This window comes from Macaca thibetana, chromosome 4, assembly GCF_024542745.1.
Source record: "Macaca thibetana thibetana isolate TM-01 chromosome 4, ASM2454274v1, whole genome shotgun sequence".
Classification (NCBI taxonomy): Eukaryota; Metazoa; Chordata; class Mammalia; order Primates; family Cercopithecidae; genus Macaca; species Macaca thibetana.
This window is the reverse complement of record NC_065581.1, coordinates 112348858-112367607: the sequence shown is the minus strand read 5'-3', so window position 1 is coordinate 112367607 and position 18750 is coordinate 112348858. Positions and strand designations below refer to the sequence as shown.

Genomic DNA, 18750 nt, shown 5'->3' with positions numbered 1-18750 from the left:
TGGTCACTGATTTCATTATGTTTTCCTTTATTGCAGCTGTTGGTTTGATCCTTTGCCAGGTGCTTAAAACAATTGTGGTTTTGCAGATGGTAAGTTAGAGGCTGGATGGAAAAAGGGATCATGTCACTGCCCTGGCCAAAATTTCAACAGACTGGGGTCTAGTGAGGGCAAATAGATAGAGGCTTTCCTCTTCACTTTGTATTACTTCGAAAAAGAAACTTTCCAGGACAATTTTCTTTCTAGAATTTTCTTTTTAAAAATATTTTTTTCTTTGAAAATTTACTTAGATGCAAATAATATATTTTTGTTCCTCTTAAATAATAAAAGTAAGATGTCTCTGGAAGGTGGTGGTTGTCACTGACAAGATTAACTAGAATTAACTAGCTGTAAAAATATAATTTGGGATGCATTATTAAGGCATGCCGTTTTTATTTGCATGCCATTGTGTACAGATGTGGTTGTGAAATAGTTCAAATCATGGCACATTGAATGTCCTCACTGGATTTTTAGGAATGTGTTCACTGAGACAGCCAAATCCTATTTCATTTTCTTTGGCTCATTGCATCGGCTGTAAATTGGAGATATTCGCTTTAATATGTGAGTCACAATTTATTTCCAAACATAATACTGCAGTTGTTCTGTCACAGAATATAAATTTCTTATTTATTTCCTTAATACTTTGCTTTCTACTTTTTCTTTTTTTTCTTTATTTTATTCTGGAGTATTGGAAAGGTTTTCCAGAAAGATTTGCATATGTCATAATTTACGGATGAATACTTTTTATGTGGTTACTCTTCCATATTTTGGGAGATATAGCTGTGGAAGTGTTAGGAATCATGGGTTCTGGAAATAGTTTTATTACTGCTTCTGAAATGCCCTCCCAATGATACCATATAGTAATTCCATCAGGGAATAATAGTTTTATTATAGTTTAAAATATAACAATATTTAGGTGTCCTTGTTCAGTCATCATCAAGTTCTTTTTATCTCACCAACCCTACCATGGTACTCCTGAAAGATGTCAATGAGGCAGACCTGGATTTAATCATGGCTTTGCCACCTGCTAGCCAAGAGAACTTGAACAAGTGAGTCAACCTCTTGGAGTCTCAGTTTCTGCTTCTGTGACATGGGAACTGGGGTAATCTAACACATTGCTTGTGATGATTAGATGAGGCAAAATGCTGAGTTCACCTAGCCCAGCACCCAGTTCATGGGAAGCACATGGGGTCTGCTACTACCCAGTCCTTGGCCCAGTGCATGTTGCACAGAAGGGAATCTGAACAGGCCAACTTTCTTCCTGTTCTTGACCCACCCCATGTAGATGCTTCCTACACCCTCTTCCCCCCCCCCTCCCCCTCCCCCTCCCTCCCCTCCTCCTCCTCCTCCTCCTCTTCTTCTCCTTCTTCTTCTCTTCTTCTTCTTCTTCTTCTTCTTCTTCTTCTTCTTCTTCTTCTTCTTCTTCTTCTTCTTCTTCTTCTTCTTCTTCTTCTTTCTTCTTCTTCTTCTTCTTCTTTTTCCTCCTCCTCCTCGACAGGGTCTCACTCTGTCCCCCAGGCTGAAGTGCAGTGGCACAACCGCAGCTCAGGGCAACCTTAACCTCCGAGGCTCAAGTGATCCTCCCACCTCAGCCTCCCGAGTAACTGGGATGACAGGCTCACACTACCACGCCTGGCTAATTAAAAAACTTTTGTAGAGCTGGGGTCTTACTATGTTGCCCTGTCTGCTCTCAAACTGCTGGACTCAAGTGATCCCCTCGCTTCAACCTCCCAAAGTGCTGGGATGATAGGCCTCTACACCCAGCCTTCAATTCCATTTTAAAAAATTGTGGTAAACTATAAAATTCATCCATGTAACCAGAAACCACTTGTATCCCAAAAGCTATTGAAATTTAAAAATATATATATTGAAAATAAAAATAAAATTGTGATAAGATATACGTAATATGAAATTTACTATTTTAATCATTTTTAAGTGTATGGTTCAGTGGCATTAAGTACATTCACATTTTTGTGCAACCAGAACTTTTCATCCTCCCAAACTGAAGCTCTGTACTTATTTTTTATTTTATTTTATTTTTTGAGACGGAGTTTCACTCTTGTCTCCCAGCCTGGAGTGCAGTGGTGCGATCTCGGCTCACTGCAACCTCATCTTCCTGTGTTCAAGAGATTCTCCTGCCTCAGCCTCCCAAGTAGCTGAGATTACAGGTGCCCGCCACCACACCCAGCCAAGTTTTTGTATTTTTAGTAGAGATGGGGTTTTGCTGTGTTCGGCAGGCTGATCTCTAACTCCTGACCTCAGGTGATCCACCTGCCTACACCTCCCAAAGTGCTGAGATTACAGGCGTGAGCCACTGTGCCCAGCCAGCTCTGTGCTCATTAAACAATGACTCCAAGTTCCCTTCCCCACACCTCCTGGTAACCCTTCTTCTACTTTCTGTCTCTGTGAGTTTAACTATTCTAGGTATGTCATATAAGTGCGCCTAGGTGATATTTGTCCTTTTGTGTCTGGCTTCTTTCACTTAGCATAATGTCTTCATGATTCATTCATGTTGTAGCGTGTGTCAGTTTCCTTCCTTTTTAAGGCTGAATAATCATCCACTGTATGGATAGACCACACTTTGTTTATCCATTTGTCTGTCGATGGACATTTGGATGATTTCCACCCTGTGGGTATACTGGGTAATGTTGCTGTGAACATGGGTGTAAAAATATCTATTTGAATTTCTGTTTTCAATTATTTTGGATCTACACCCCAAAGCGGAATTGTTGGAGGTGGTATCGCTTCCACTTGTTGCAAGTGGAACATGGTCTCCCACTTCATTTTGACACAACTTCCAAGCTTCAGAACTGTATTTGCAGTAGCCTGCTGGGCGGTTGCTTTGAGTTTATGATGGAAATCTCGTATCAATAGGTTTTAAATTGTTCCATACGACTTATTGCCACCTCTGTCCCAATTCAGATCTCTTTTTTTGATTAATGGTATGAACAATTTTCAAAACATCCTGGCACAAACTATTAGGATATTTGACTTTCTCCTCCTCCTCCCTTTAGCAGTAACTATTTGGCAAAGCTGTTGAAAACTTCTTCACGTCTTCTCTCTGCCTCTTCTATTTTACTACTCAAAGATGATTAGTAGGTGTTTTGGTATGATTTTTTTTCCTTGGCATAACTGTGAATAGTTTTACTCCTTCATGTTTTATGACAATCATACATTCCCACTTTCATGTAAAAACATTTTGAATTCTTTCTATAACAAATTCCTTGCCAGTCTTCCTTTCCTTTTTGCTAGTGAGTTCCAACAATATCATTGTTTGAACCTGTTTTCTAATTCTATGCTGCGATTCCCATAACCCCTCTTTGCTTTGGTTACAGTAGATAATGTGGGTGGCCCTACCAAGGCAAAGTATCACTCAAGAATCAAGGGTTGGGGTAGATACAGATACTAGGTACTGCAGGAAGTCAATATCTTTCTCAGAGTGTAAGGCAGGAAAAGACTTCTGTTTCTCTGTATCATCGTGGCTGGGGAGTTGGACTGTGCATTTCATCCTTGTCATATTAAGTCAAAGCGTATTGCCCAAATGATTTAATATTAGCGTGGTCTTAGTAAGTATTTGTCTCGTAGATATGTTAAATAGAAGACAGTAACATTGGGTTGGCTGTGTCAATTCCTCACTTTTTCTTTCTTATACATGAGCTTCCTAGGAAGCAGAACGCTTGGTGGTCAGACAGTTGCAGAGATTCCTTGCATGATTGCAATCTGGAAAGCAGATACTATTCTTGAGTGAAGAGCTTGCCCTTTGGAGAAGCTGGGTTTTCCATATATGAAGGTTGTTAGAATGCGTAAGAGTTCAGCTTCTGGAATGAAAGGTGACCTTGGTTCAAAACCCACTTGCCACCTGCTTGCTGTCTGGCTTGGATCAGGCTTTTAAACTTTGATTATAATTTTGCATCTGTATAATAGGATTAATATAATTCCTCCCTCATAAAGTTGCTAGGGGGTTAAATGAAACAATCAATATATAACACACTTCCTGGCATGTGATGTTCAGTATCTAGAAGACTCGGTTTCCTTGGTAGAGAGAATGTTTGGCCAGACAAGCCTGTGGAATTACCCCCGGATAGGAAGTGAGCACAAGTGTGAAATGAACAAGCCAGAGCAGGAACAGCTCCTACAAGTGCCTACTCAGGCCTGGGCAGTTGCTGGTTTATATAACAGTGCTTTGAAAATTCATGTGCAGATTCTTACTATTTTCCCAAATGTTACAGCTCAAAACTATGTTCTCTGTACCTCAACACTGAAAGGATAATATAGTCTTTCACTGATAAAACTAAAATATCATAGGTTTTCCTTTGGCCAAATATGTATAGAAACTTGTGATTTCACATCAGATTTAAAGCTGTATTTAACACTCTGTGAAAACATATTGATGCTTAGAAGTAGAAAGGAATTCAGATTTTGACATCTTATTTGTCAGCTTAAACTATTTATACTTCCTGGATGCTTCAAAATGTGATAAATCATCGTTAATTTTATGTAAATATTTGATGAGTGCCTTTAATAAGGAGACTGTAAAGGTAGCCAAGCTTTACATATGTTAGCTAAATTTATGGGGCAATCGGGTATAAAAAATAGGACTTTGAAAATAAAATATTATTTTGTTGGAATCCTCCAATGAGGCTTGTTGACAGGATTAGCTAAAACTGGCTCTTATTTGATGTGTGAGTGCTTAAACATTGGAGAGTTCATTTTTCTTTTAGAATTCATTTTCATTTCTGAGCCTTAAAATATGAACAGTTAGCTAAATGCTATTATATGTTGATAAGAAATGCTAAGTGTTTATTCCTTAATGAGACAACACGTTTTCCCAGTTTACATAACTTGACTTTTAATCTAACCTTATGAAAGTCTCCTTGACTTTAATTTTTTTTTTTCAGAGTACTGTGTATCTCTTTAGGGAATGCACTTATTTAAAAAATTATAAAGCAAGAATAGATGTGTTGTGTTTTGAAGTTTTCTAGTCACAAATTAAATCCCTAGATGTGTTGTAAGTTTGTGGAGCGCTTTGAAATGCATCAATTCAAGATGGAAATAGTGGGAAAGGACCATTCAAGTATGATTTCTGACTCCATAAAGTTAGGAAGTTATGATAAAGGAAAAATAACTACACCACATACTTATGGCATAGAATTGCCTTATTGGGACAATGGATCTTCAAATTTGTAGGCTATGATGGAAGCAAATATTTTTAGTATCTTATTCAATTGTGAAGCCAGGGGAGGAGTACTCTGAACTTCAGCTTCTCATAAAATGAGTCAGTTACAGGACAGTTTATGTAGTTTATATGTAAGAAACCCTTTGATCAAGATATGCTTTTTCTTCAGTCTTGTTAATAATTCATTTATAAGGATTTTTATTTCTAGGAAAATAATACCATAGACCTACTTTATTTAAAGCTAAAGCGTTTGCTGGCGATGATGGTGAATGGGGAGATGATTCAAGGAAACTGCTAATCTTGTAGAGTTTAGTAAAATCTTGGAATAGAAATTTTAAAAAGTTAAAACACACTATGAAAACAAATCATTATTAGTAAAATGAACCATATTAAAATATCTACATAACCAACATATTATAGTGGGGGAAATAGCATTTTAATTCAGAAGAACATTTCTATATAGAACAAGCTTTGGAATAATTAGAATATATTGATTTTTCTTTGGGGCAATCATGAAATACACTCATATTAGGAAAGCGGCAAGGCCTCAAAATGGAAAGAGTAGGATAATTCACGGGCAATGCATGGCTTCATGGATCCCTTCCTGGCCCTCTTCATCTACGAATATCTGTTTTATGTGCATGTCTGCCGCCCCCCCTCCGCCCCCCAGTGCTGAAGAGCAGACTGCCCCTGCTTAGAACCAAGCCTTGTTCTTGTGGATTTGAGTTTTGGGGTCCTGAGGTAGAATGGCCATCATATTGTTCAGGGTCCTCACCTTCCCACTCATTACTTCCTTTATAGAACCCCAATCGTTCCTCTCAAGAGGCCCGTGCTCCACAGATGAAGCTGGGGGTAAGGGGAGCTTTAGCATCTCAGTTTTGTTCAGATATTGGATACTTGTTGAGCTCCGCTATGTGTGTGAGAATGCACTGGGCTCAGGATCAATAGCAATAAACGAGACAGATATGGTCCGTCCGTTGCCATGCCTAGACCTAGCAGGAGTCAGCTGGGCTAAGAGGAGAAAAAGCGTGTTTCCACGAGGAAGAAGAGCATGTGCAAAGTCCTGGGGGTGAGAAGCATGGCATGTGTCAACAGAAAGACATGGCTGGAACTTGGATGGGAGTTAGAATGGGGGAGAGAAGGCAAGGAAAAACATTAAGAGCTTTGCAAACTGTGTGAAGGCATTGCATTTAGATTTCATTTTTAGAGCTTGGAGGAGCCTCAGAACATTGAGGCAGGATAGTGGCCGGATGGCATATGATTTTAGGAAAATCGCTGTGGCCACACTGTGGGGAAGGATTGGTGGGGGAAGGCTGGAGGCAGAGGGTCCCACAGTGGGCTGTGGTAACCATCTGGGCTGGAGAAGGTAGGGACTATGGTGGTGCCCAAGCAAAATTGGTTTTGCTTTGAAAAATCACCAGAAAATATTTGTTTTGATCTGTGTGCCTGTGGTGGGAGGTGGGGAGGGAGGGTCAAGTGAGGAAGAAAGTCGAATCTAGAATAATGCCCATGTTTCAGGCTTCACGTGCAGACATTTCTTGGTTCAGCTGGGAAGTGAGTAGGAACACACTGGCGAGGAAAGAAGAGAGTCATCCGTTCTGTCTGGGGCACATCCATCTTGATGAGTGTGAGAGAGTGAAGTCTTGATGGACGGGGGCAGGTGGACATTCAGAAGCTCAGGAAAGAGATTTGGTCTGAAGTGACCACCAGAAAATACTGAGGGAATAGTGGTGAAAAAAGAGAGACCTGCAATATTATATTGGCTTTCTCTCAGGCAACTGCTTGGCCTGTCTTCATATTCCTTTTGAATCTCTGCATATGTATGGGCCATTATTTATTTTCATAACTAACAAATATAGACTTTCTGTGTAATGACAACAAAGCTAAACTAGCTGCTACCAAAGGAGGGAAAATAAGAAGAGAAGGAAAAAGAAAAAGAAAAAGGGAAGCTTGGGGAAAAGCTGAATGTGGGTCCTTCTGTTGCTGCAGGGGCTGGGGTGGGCCTGGTGATTCCTACTGAGGGCATTTTCTCTCCTTGTTCCTGTCTTTCTGGTTCCATCTCATTCACCACCTGTCACCTCCACTTCCTACCAGTCAAACCTTAGATTCCTCCAGAGGCTTTTTATTTTTATCTTTTGGCGGGCAAGGAAATAGTGCTGATTATTTTTCCAAACCTTCACCTGAACATCAGGGCTTTGGGCCTTTGGGCTTGGTTCATCTGGGCCTGCACAGAAGGACTTTGGGGCCAATCTGGTCACGTACATCAAGTCCTGTGTTTTCAGTTAAAAAAAAAAATCACACTGCTGTTTCACTAAGACAATTGGTGTGAGTTGTTTTTTAGAAAATCAACTCTACTTCAGTAAGGTTTTCTCATGCATTATCTTGAGAAGACCAGATAATAAAATTTAAAAAGAATTTCTTCTTAATGCAACTTAAATCAATTGCTTTAATAACACATATTGATCAAGTTATACTTGTTAAAGAAAAGAAAAAAAACTACTTTGTTGTTTTTCTTCTTCTGACATGAGCTGAAGACTTAGAAATAGTTGTTAATGGTGTTTGTTTAAGAAGAATTTGTTTTAATTGCATATATCAAATATGTATTTATTAAATTTTTCTTTTTGCCAGTTTATCAATTCTAGCTTTGTCACAAAAGGTTTGCAATATGAACATGATTCTGTTGTACGTCTATTTCCATTTTTGTTAAGAGATGAATTCAATTATAAAAATCTAGTATATTTTATGCATTAAACATGTTAGTTCAGGAATTTCACTTGGTTCTACAAAGAAACCTATCTACAGTGGATGGCCAATCCAAACATGAGACTCAGCCAACTGGCCTCTGACCCAATTCAGTTCTCCTATCTTCTTCTGGCTTACAAAGTAACTGACTCTGGGGAGACAGTGAGTCAAAGTAATATTTGGTTTGAATGGTTATTGACTATTTTCCTCTGAAACTTAATGTATACTAATTTATTTTTTATTTTATTCTTTTTTTTTTTTTTTTTGAGAGATAGGGTCTCGCTCTGTTGTCTATGCTGGAGTGTAGTGGTGCAATCACAGCTCACTGCAGCCTTGACCTCCTGGGCTCAAGCGATCTCCTGTCTCAGCCTCCCGAGTAGCTAGGACTACAGGCATGTGCCATCATGCCAGGCTAATATTTAATTTAATTTTTTTTTTTTTTGTAGAGACAAGATATTGTTATGTTGCCCAAGCTGGTCTAAAACTCTTGGTCTCAAGCTGTCCTCCCACCTCAGCTTCCTGAAGTACTGGAATTATAGGCATGAGCTGCCACACCTGGCCATATACTCATTTTTTTAAAAAACTGAAATATATCAGCATATACTGCATAAATACCACAGGAGACTAAACACTGAAAGTTTCTTTAGGGTATCAGAAGAATACTCTTTTTGCTTGCAGTTAGCATCTGCACAGATAAGTTTTGTTTCTGGTTCTATTACTTCTTCAGTTTGACCCTATTAATAAGGACAATTCTAAAAATAACAACGATGTCTGGATATCTAAGTCAGTGTGTGGTCTTTTACTGAAGTTACGGTTTATAACTCTCTGACTAGTTTGCTGGTTTCTGTTATGCAATAGAAGAGTGCAAATGTTAATTTGATCTGAAGCCCGTTTATACAGTGACTTTTATAATGTATATTTAAAGATGGAAAGCCAAGTTTTATGAGAGCAGCATTTCTGGTCAAGTCCTCACTCCACCCTCTTCTAATTGGGCCTGACCCTTTAGTTGAATAAAGAACAAAGAGCTCTGTAGTTAAAACATTTCACTGCCTGTTGCATCTTGCCCTTAGTAAATGGAAAAAATAGAGACTTAAGCAGAGAATCTGAATTAGAGTGTGAAATATATATTCAAATTTGGGGTGGGAGAATGAGAAACATGTTTTACCATAGTAGACATAACTTCCTTAGTCTAAATTCAGGACATTTCCCCAAGATATGTAAGAATTTACACTTATGCAAACAGACTTTATAAAAACATGCCAATATTTATTAGTTTGTGAATTTTAATATTCTGCTCCCTATAAATCAGATTTCTTTTGAGGGATAAAGGGATGGAGGTGACTTCTAAATCTTAGAGCAGAAACTTCCTGTGGGCAGCTGGATATATATACCAGGAGCTCAGAGAAGAAGGTTGGGTTGGAAGCATACATTCTGAGTGATCTGCATTTGGTGATGATGGAAGCCATGGACATGCACTAGATTCTCTTGTGGGAGAATATGGAGTAGTAAGAGGAGAAGAAGACCTAAGACTGAGCCCTGAGCAGCTCTGGCTTAATGGTGGATGGAGGAAATTGAATCTGTAGACAAGACCTGGAGGCTGCAGCCTGGAGGCAGAAGCAACTGGGGTGTTTAGGATTATGGAAGCCCAGGGAAAAAGCCTCTTTCAAGGGGGAAGGGGAGGTATCAACATTGTAGGCTGCTTCAGATAGGTTATGTAGGATGTGGACCGAAAAATATCTATAAAATTTGGCAACAGGATTCATTGATAATCTTAGGGAAGTTGCTTTTTTGGGGCAACTAAGGTGGAAAACAGATTGGCGTGGGTTGACCCCGCAAGAGAGGTGAAGAAAAGGAGATTTCATGTGCAGACATTTCTGAGTTCAGCTAGGAACGAGGGGCAAGATAGAAGATGGAAGTTAGAGAGCATGTGGGGCAAGGGTGACTGTTTTACAGGACAGTCTTGCATGTGATCAAAGCCAATGAGTAAGGAGCATTTGAGGGAGAGAGAGTCAATCAACAAGAGAGAAAACAAAGAAGGTTAATCATAAAATAACAGTAACAACAACAAACATCTTTTGAGTGTTTTCCATATCCAGAGAATGATGGTAAACTCCTGACCTGCATTCTCACGTTCAATTCTTAGAATCTTTGGATGTGGTGGATTCCATGATTGTCTCTAGGTTAGTGAGGAGGAAAGAGACTTAGAAACATAAGGTAGCTTGTTCAGAGTTCTCCAGGCAGTCAGTGATGGACTAACTTACGAACTGAAGGACTGAACTTTGTCACCACGCAGCCCACCAAGCCGGCTTGAATTTGGGTATTCTGTGCTGCATGTGACTACCAACTTAATTAAATTATATTTTTTAAGAAGGGCTACTTTGAAACTCACTCTCTGAAAATTCTATTTCTAATATCTCTACCCTGACAACGATTTTGGTAAGCAGCCTTGATCAAACCAAACCAAACCAAACCAAACCCAAAAAACCTTATCTGCTGAGAAAATATAACCATATAAAATATGGTGCTACAAAATACAGACTGTGTGAACTAAAGGTGACTTGCCCAAAGGACTCCTGAAGCAATTAGCTGCTGTAGAAATTAAGTCCACGAGAGGATTTTTTTTTTTTTTTTTTTTTTTTTTTTGAGAGAGGAGTCTCACTCTGTTGCCTAGGCTGGAGTGTAGTGGCGCAATTTGGCTCACTGCAACCTCCGCCTCCTGAGTTCAAGCGATTCTCCTGCCCCAGCTTCCTGAGTAGCTGGGATTATAGGCGCGCACCACCACACCCGGATAATTTTTGTATTTTTAGTAGAGACGGGAGTTTCACCATGTTGGTCAGGCTGGTCTCGAACTCCTGACCTCGTGATCCACCCACCTCGGCCTCCCAAAGTGCTGGGATTACAGGCTTGAGCCAGCGTGCCTGGCCCATGAGGGGTTTTGTTTGCACTTCAAGAAGGACAGAGAAAGGCAGGCAGGCCGAGGAGCCCCATAGTAAGGCTGAGGAATTGATAGGGAAACAGCCTCCCAAAGGTTTCCCTGTGGATTCTGACTGGCTAAGTTTCCTGAAATAATATTAATTCTGTCCTCTTGCTTTTAACAGGACATAACGACTATATGTGTCCAGCCACCAACCAGTGCACCATTGATAAGAACAGGAGGAAGAGCTGCCAGGCCTGCCGGCTCCGCAAATGCTACGAAGTGGGAATGATGAAAGGTGGTAGGTACATCTCTCCCAGGGGCCCTTGGGGACGGCCCTGGCCACTGCCCAGTGCTGGCTCTTCCCATTCGAATACAACCATGATAATTTTGTGTTTTTTTTCTTTTAATTTTTTTTTTCTGTTCTTATTTTTCTTTGCAACAAAAGTATTTTCATAACCCATTTGATTTTAAAAAGGTGGAAGTGTCTGGAACTGGAAATTCTAACATGGCATTTTGTGGTTTGGATTTTCAATGTAAATAATTATATTTTAAATCAAAGGTGTGTGGGAGGCAGTGATGGAAGGAAATGAAGAGTGCTTAGTGAATTATTCCAGAAATATTTTTCAGTTACTGTTTATATTGCAAATGCTAGAAAATGATATCTGAGGATAAACTTTCCCCAAATTGAGACTTGTAAATGTGAAAGCTAACTAACTAATTTATAGCCTTCTAGTCTCTTATCATCCCTTAAGGAATGTGAATTTCAATCAAAAGGCAGTTTTCTCCTTCAGAACCTGAGTCAACCAGCCATTTTCTTAACCTCAGTGTCTAGCATGGTGCTGGCATAGTTGATTACTGAGCACTACACTAATGAGTACCAAAGCACGCAGGGTTTGTGACTATGGGCTTGTGTCTTTGTGGCTGTGTGTGTGTGTGTGTGTGTGTGTGTGTGGTTTTCTGTCTTCTCATGTATCCCGTCCTCCAGTTTTCTCATACAGGAATCTGGAAACTGAATCCCAGTTCTGGGAATATTAGGAGCCCCATAAATGTGGTTGCCTGATCGACCTCATTGTATTCTTGGGAGTCTCATCTTGAGGAATATTGCTTCTAGTCTTCGATAGCCTTCAGTGTAGTGGAAGAGAACACGTAGAAAATGTGTAATTAAAATAAAGTCACAAGGCTGAGTTGGGCAAATCACCTGAGGTCAGGAGTTAGAGACCAGCCTGGCCAACATGGCGAAACCCCATTTCTACTGAAAATACAAAAATTAGCTGGGTATGGTGACGAGCGCCAGTAGGCCCAGCTACTCCGGAGGCAGAGGCAGGAGAATCGCTTGAACCTGGGAGATGGAGGTTGCAGTGAACCAAGATGGTGCCACTGCACTCCAGCCTGGATGATAGAGTGAGACTCTGTCTCAATAAATAAATAAATAAATAAATAAATAAATAAATAAATAAAGCCAGCCATGGATTCATTTAGTGTTTCAGAAGGATACTGAGGGGAGGGCAGGGCTGATGATGGTGCTACCTGCTGATTATAATAGGGAAAAGCCCATTTCTTTTCTGAAGGAGAAAGGAAAGCTTGGGGTGATTTAAGGAGAACAAAATTTCAATGAAAAGTAATAGTGATTTTGCAAGTAGTGGGCAGCTAACCTTTAAATCATTCTTACTTGGACGCAGGAGGAAGGAGAGGAAAGACCAAGAATGGAGATTATGATGAAGGCAAGCTTGATGGTTAACAAGCTTACAGTGACAGGTTTCTTAGTCCCGGGCTCATAAACAAGCCGGACAGGCTGAGGTTTGGAATGCAGCATTTGGAATAAATTCTCCTGGTGAAGAGATGCGATGTTGAATTTGCAGATTCTGTGAGCTGTGACTGACTATACATCTTGAACATCTGAAAAAGCAGCTTTAATTCAAAGGCTAATTAATTCCAAGAATTTAACAGGTACATTCAGAAAATGACACTTGAGTCATAAATGGATTAAATATTTAAGGAATTAATCTTTCTTTGTACTGTTGGAGAATTAGTCAGGCTTAATTAAACTCACAAAATGCTTCTTAAGGTAACTTGATAAGTGACAGGAATATAACAGCTGCATAAGAAAAGCTTAATTTGAAACAGTGTAGTCAAAGTTTAATATTCTTCTTTGGCGATTATAGGTAGGTTAAGCACAGGCTCTTACATACATTCTCCTGGAAAGCTGAAATAATCAAGTTGTGAATATGTCCAAAACAATTTTTAAAATGTGAGGGTACCCACGCATTGACCCCACTTCATAAAACCAATTCTGTTTTTATTGTAATTAATATCCAGATATGGTTTGGCTACATGAATATAAATTATGCCTTCTCATTTTTAATCTAACAAAAATTCGAATATGCAAAGACATAATAAAAGTCTCCCCACTGTTTTCACCTAGAAATCTAGATAATTTGACTGCACACGACAGACTGTGGATAGATCCATACATACTCGCACATGTATATTGATGACTGTAAATATATATATCCGTATTAGTTTTCTAGGGCTGCCATAATGAAATACCACAGGCTGGGTGGCTTAAACAACGGAAATTAATTTTCTCCCAATTCTGGAAGCTGGACATACAAAATCAAAGTGCTGGAATATTTGGTTTCTAGTAAGCCCCCTCTTTTTTTTTTTTTTTTTTGAGAGACGGAGTCTTGCTCTGTTGGCCAGGATGGAGTGCAGTGGTGCAATCTCGGCTCACTGAAACCTCCGCCTCCCAGGTTCAGGCGATTCTCCTGCCTCAGCTTCCCAAGTAGCTGGGACTACAGGTGCATGCCACCATACCCAACTAATTTTTGTATTTTTTTGTAGAGATGGAGTTTCACTATATGTTGGCCAGGCTGGTCTGGAACTCCTGACCTCTGGTGATCCGCCCGCCTTGGCCTCCCAAAGTGCTGGGATTACAGGCGTGAGCCACCAGGCCTGGCTTGTGAGGCCTCTCTTCTAGGCTTGTGGCTAGCTGTCTTCTCCCTGTGTCCTCACATGGCCTTTCCTCTGTGTCCAAGCACTCTTGGCATCTCTTCCTCTTCTCATACGCCCTGTTGGATTAGGGGTCCACCCTTATGACCTCATTTAACCTTAGTTACCTCCAAAAAGGCCCTATTTCCAAATATAGTCATACTAGGGGCTAGGGCTTCAACATACAAGTTTTTTGGGGACACAGTTCATAACAGGCTGCCCTCCCAAAATACCATAGACTGGGTGGCTTAAGTAACAGAAGTCAATTGCCTCACAGCTTTGGAGGCTGAAGTCTGAGACCAAGGTGCTGGCAGGTTTGGGTTTTTCCTGGGGCCTCTCTCCTTGGCTTGCAGATGGCTGCCTTCTCTCTGTGTCCCCACACGGCCTTTTCTCCGTGCGTCCACCGCTTCTTCCTCTTCTTACAAAGACACCAGTCATATCGGATTAGGGCCCCACACACAAGACCTCATTGAATCTTAATTACCTCACTTAAGGTACAATATCCAAATACAGTCACATTCTGAGGCCCGGGGGGTAAGGTTTCAACATATGTGGAAATATCCCATAGGGATTACTCAGCGATTGTTCAGTATTTCTCTACCTGTAATGAAAACATGTATCTTTCTGGCAGTTTTTATATGTACATTAGTTTTAAGTGAAGCTTTAAATTCATAAAATTATAGCCCGTGAGAACATCTTATTTTAATGATATGTATAAAGTGCTTGCCATAAAGCAGTATAATATATTGTATTTTCTACTACATGGAATACCACACATGGCCACAGGATACTTTCTATAACAACAACTTGAAAAATCCCGTTGAATAAAGACTTAATTTACAACTGGAAGTACAATGATAACTAACTATAAAATGTGCAGTCACATGGCAAAGACCAGCTGTGATGGAATAAATCTTTACAACGTGTTTTCAACCATTAGGGTTCACAACAATCCACTTTAACTGGGCTGGTTACCAATTAGGATACTGAAACTCTAACTATGAAACAAAAAGTTTAGTTTCAGTTAAAAGAGAACCACAGACCTACTCCCTACTTTTATAGCAAGGCTGAAAAAATTTACTGAAGATCTGTCGTAAAGATTCAAAAGAGTGCATGATTTATCTCCATGAAGTAACAATTTTAATCTGTTACAATACTTATTGCCTCTGAAAATCCCAGCATCATTATTAGATTTGGTTCGAATCTTGGTAGTTCTATAAGATGCAGGATTTGAATTGCACTTTCGGGAATGTGCTTTTCTATCCTAGTACGTGTGCTGGTTTCTCTGCATTGCTTTTTCCTCTTCATTTGTCTCCTTCCCCTTGAACTTTAGATTGTAGATTACATGTCTCTTCTTCAGGAAGGCCTACACAGTTCCCTGACAGTTCCTGAGGCTCGAAGTTCAAAATGAAGATGCTGGAAAATTCATGTTCTAGCTTTAATGGCAAACAGCTCTTCTCTTAGCTCTCATCACCATTATTATTAGTCGTTCAATGTCTGTCTTTATATACGGTCCATAAACTCCACGATGGCAGGGGGGTCTCTGTGTCTCGTTTACTGATCTCACATGAAATCAGTCATAAGGCAGATGTTCAAGAAGTATCTTTTTTTGCACTAATTAATAAATTGATTAAATTCATTTAAATAGTTATTTGTGTAGGGCTTCTTATATGCAAACCCTTGGGAATAAAGCAAATATGAATAAGATTCTAGTCACTTCCCTCAATGTCCTCACAGTATAAAAAGAACATTTGCATGGGAAGTGGCAAATAAAAATCTCAACAGCAAGTGGAGACAGGGTTGCAAGATGTCAAATATTGAATGATCAGAATAGGAGTCTAGAGCTTTAACCAGCCACTCCCAGGTTTAGTCCAACTCAGAATATTACTCAGACATCTGACATCCAGGACATATACTATTACTCAAGAATTTGGCCTTCTTGCTGAGTTTGGTAGAAAGAGGAACTCTTCCCAAGATAAATCTGTTCAAATGCTGGCTCCTCCTCAAACTTGCTAAGCAACCTTGTTAGTTACTTTTATGAGCTTCACTGATTTCGAATATGAAATGGAGAGAAATAAATTCTACTGTCCAAGCATGGTGGTTTACGCCTGTAATCCCAGCACTTTGGGAGGCCAAGGTGGGTGGATCACCTGAGGTCAGGAGTTCAAGACCAGTCTGGTCAACAAAGTGAAATCTCGTCTCTACAAAATTAGCCAGGTGTGATGGCAGGCACCTATAATCCCAGCTACTCAGGAGGATGAGGCAGGAGAATCACTTGAACACGGGAGGCAGAGGTTGCAGTGAGCCAAGATTGCACCACTGCACTCCAGCCTGGGCAACAAAGCGAGACTCTGTCTCAAAAATAAATAAATAAATAAATAAGTAAATAAATTTTACTTAATGAGTTTGTCATGAAGATGACAAATCGTAACATGGGAAAATATAAATCTAAAGAGCCACACAAGTGTTAGTTATTACATATCTTTTTTTTGTCTTAAAATAATTACTATCTTAGTTGAAAATTTCATCATATACGAGCACTGCTGGGTTTTTTTTCAGCTGAAAGAAAGAGAATGGCAATCTCATCACTTCTACAAGATAAAAGTTTCTAATTTCTTTGTGGAGAATAAAAACTTGGCTTAAACACCTAAGCTTTTTTTTGTTTTCTGATCTCATATGCTGAATATAGCTGAATGAAGAATGCGATGTGTTATTTATCTTTTTATGATGCCAGAGATTTACACAAATTTGTGAAAGGTTTTTTCTTACCATAGACTCAGAGGTGTGTTTGAGGCAAGGTTTTCATTGTGCAGTGAGGAAATTGGGACATGGACATTAATTGATGTGCAGGACTCTTGCACTGACCATTCTGGTTGTGTTTCCTTATAACACATTAAGAAGAAATTTGAGATAAAGTAGTAATTGTCAACTAGTCTTTATTTATTTTAATAACAAATGTTTCAGTATAATTTTTAGAAATATTCCAAAATAACAAATAAATCCAAAAATTAATGGGATAATTTTAAAGTGAGAAAATAACATACTACTAATATAGATAGGGAAATATACATGTGTCCAGAATGATTCAGAAGCCCAAAGAAATACTGGAAAATAAAATATTTTCTTGTTGCTTGGATTTAATATTTATCACCATGAGTTATTGTCATTTGCTTTGTTGATGGATAAACTTCCAGCCTGGTGACTGTGTTTGGAATCCTCTTTAATCCTACATTGGCTATCCTTCATCAAAAGTAAACAACTGGCTGGCTGTGGTGGCTCACACCTGTAATCACAGCATTTTGGGAGGCCGAGGCAAGTGGATCACCTGAGGTCAGGAGTTTGAGACCAGCCTGAACAACATGGCAGAACCTTGTCTCTACTAAGAATAAAAAATTAGTTGGGTGTAGCGGCGCCCACCTGTAATCCCAGCTATTTGGGAGCCTGAGGCAGGAGAACTGCTTAAACCCAGGAGATAGGGGTTGCCACTGCATTCCAGCTTGGGTGACAGAGCGAGACTCCATCTAAAATAAAAATAAAAATAAAAGAGTATACAACCAATTATTAATGTATATGATGATAGAATCAAATTAATAAGTTAAAAATGTAGATGTGAATTACTTTCTTTGGATTGCCCAATAATTGTGGAAGATTTGTAGCTGCATGTGAATCTAGGTTTCCTCAAAAGGTAGGTTGGGGTGCTCGTATTTAGGATTGAATTTAAGAAAAATGTTAAAGAAAAGCTAACTGCTCTTTACCAAAGAGAGACTGGTTGTTTTAAGCAGCAATCTATATATTTATGATATTGAAAATATTATTTTATTCATACATAGATATTTATTCAAAAGTTCCCATATTGTAATTTTTATTTGCAAACAAAGAAATATACTGAATCAAGTAAGTGAATCACATGTGGATCTTAAAGACTAATGAATCCAGTGTTTCACAATATTTTAAAGCAATCAAGCTCTTATTTCCACAAGCAGAAGCAGATAGTCATCTATGAAACAGATAAAAGTTGATTTGGCATACCCTCTCTTTATTCAGTATGATGTTCATGAGAAACCTTCTTAGAACCCTAGGGCTCCAAGGAACACAGTTGGCAAGCCACTGATCTAATCTAACTCCTTCATCCTCTAGGTAAGAAAATCAAGGTCCTCTGTTACCTATTAGGGATGAAGGCAGGTCAGCCTCTGTGACTGTCAGTTCAGCTGGAGGAAGCATGAGTGTAGGCAGCACAATGATGCCTGTAATGACCATGTTCTTCTTATGTTTTTTTTTTTTTTTTTTTTTTTTTTTTTTTTCCTAGTAGTTTTTACAGTTTCAGGTCTAACATTTAAGTCTTTCATCCAGGTTGAGTTGATTTTTGTATATGGAATGAGGTAAGTGTCTAATTTCATTCTTCGGTGTGCAGATATCCAGTTTCTCTAGAAACATGTATCAAAGAGAGTATCCTTTTTCCATTGTGTGCTTTTAGCAACTTTGTCAAAAATTGATTGACTCTAAATGAAAGAATTTATTTCTGGGTTCTCTATTCTGTTCCATTGGTCAATACGTCTGTTTCTATGTCAGTGCCATGCTGTTTTAATTACTATAGCTTTGTAGTATATTTTGAGTCCGGTAGTATTATGCCTTTACCTTTCTTCTTCTTGCTCCAGATTGCTTTGGTTATTCAGGGTTTTTTTGTGGTTCCATACAATTTTTTTGATTGTTTTTCCACTTCTGTAAAAAATGTCATTGCAATTTTGATAGGCATTGCATTGAATCTGTAGATTGATTTGGGTCATATGGACATTTTCAACAATATTAATTCTTCCAGTCTATGCATGGTATATCTTTCCATTTATTTGTGTCTTCTTCAGTTTCTTTTATTGATGTCTATAGCTTTCAGCAT

At 39.1% G+C, this 18750-nt stretch overlaps 1 protein-coding gene across 13 annotated transcripts in view; it reads left to right on the top strand.

Moving 5' to 3' along the window:
- The window catches only part of ESR1 (estrogen receptor 1), a 435454-nt gene that overhangs the window by 209120 nt on the left and 207584 nt on the right, over positions 1 to 18750 (top strand). For all 13 annotated transcript variants that reach the window (XM_050786870.1, XM_050786863.1, XM_050786861.1 and 10 more), the window contains one exon: positions 11053 to 11169. In XM_050786870.1, the coding sequence (XP_050642827.1) occupies positions 11053 to 11169 (117 nt within the window). The remainder of the gene's footprint in view (positions 1 to 11052; positions 11170 to 18750) is intronic.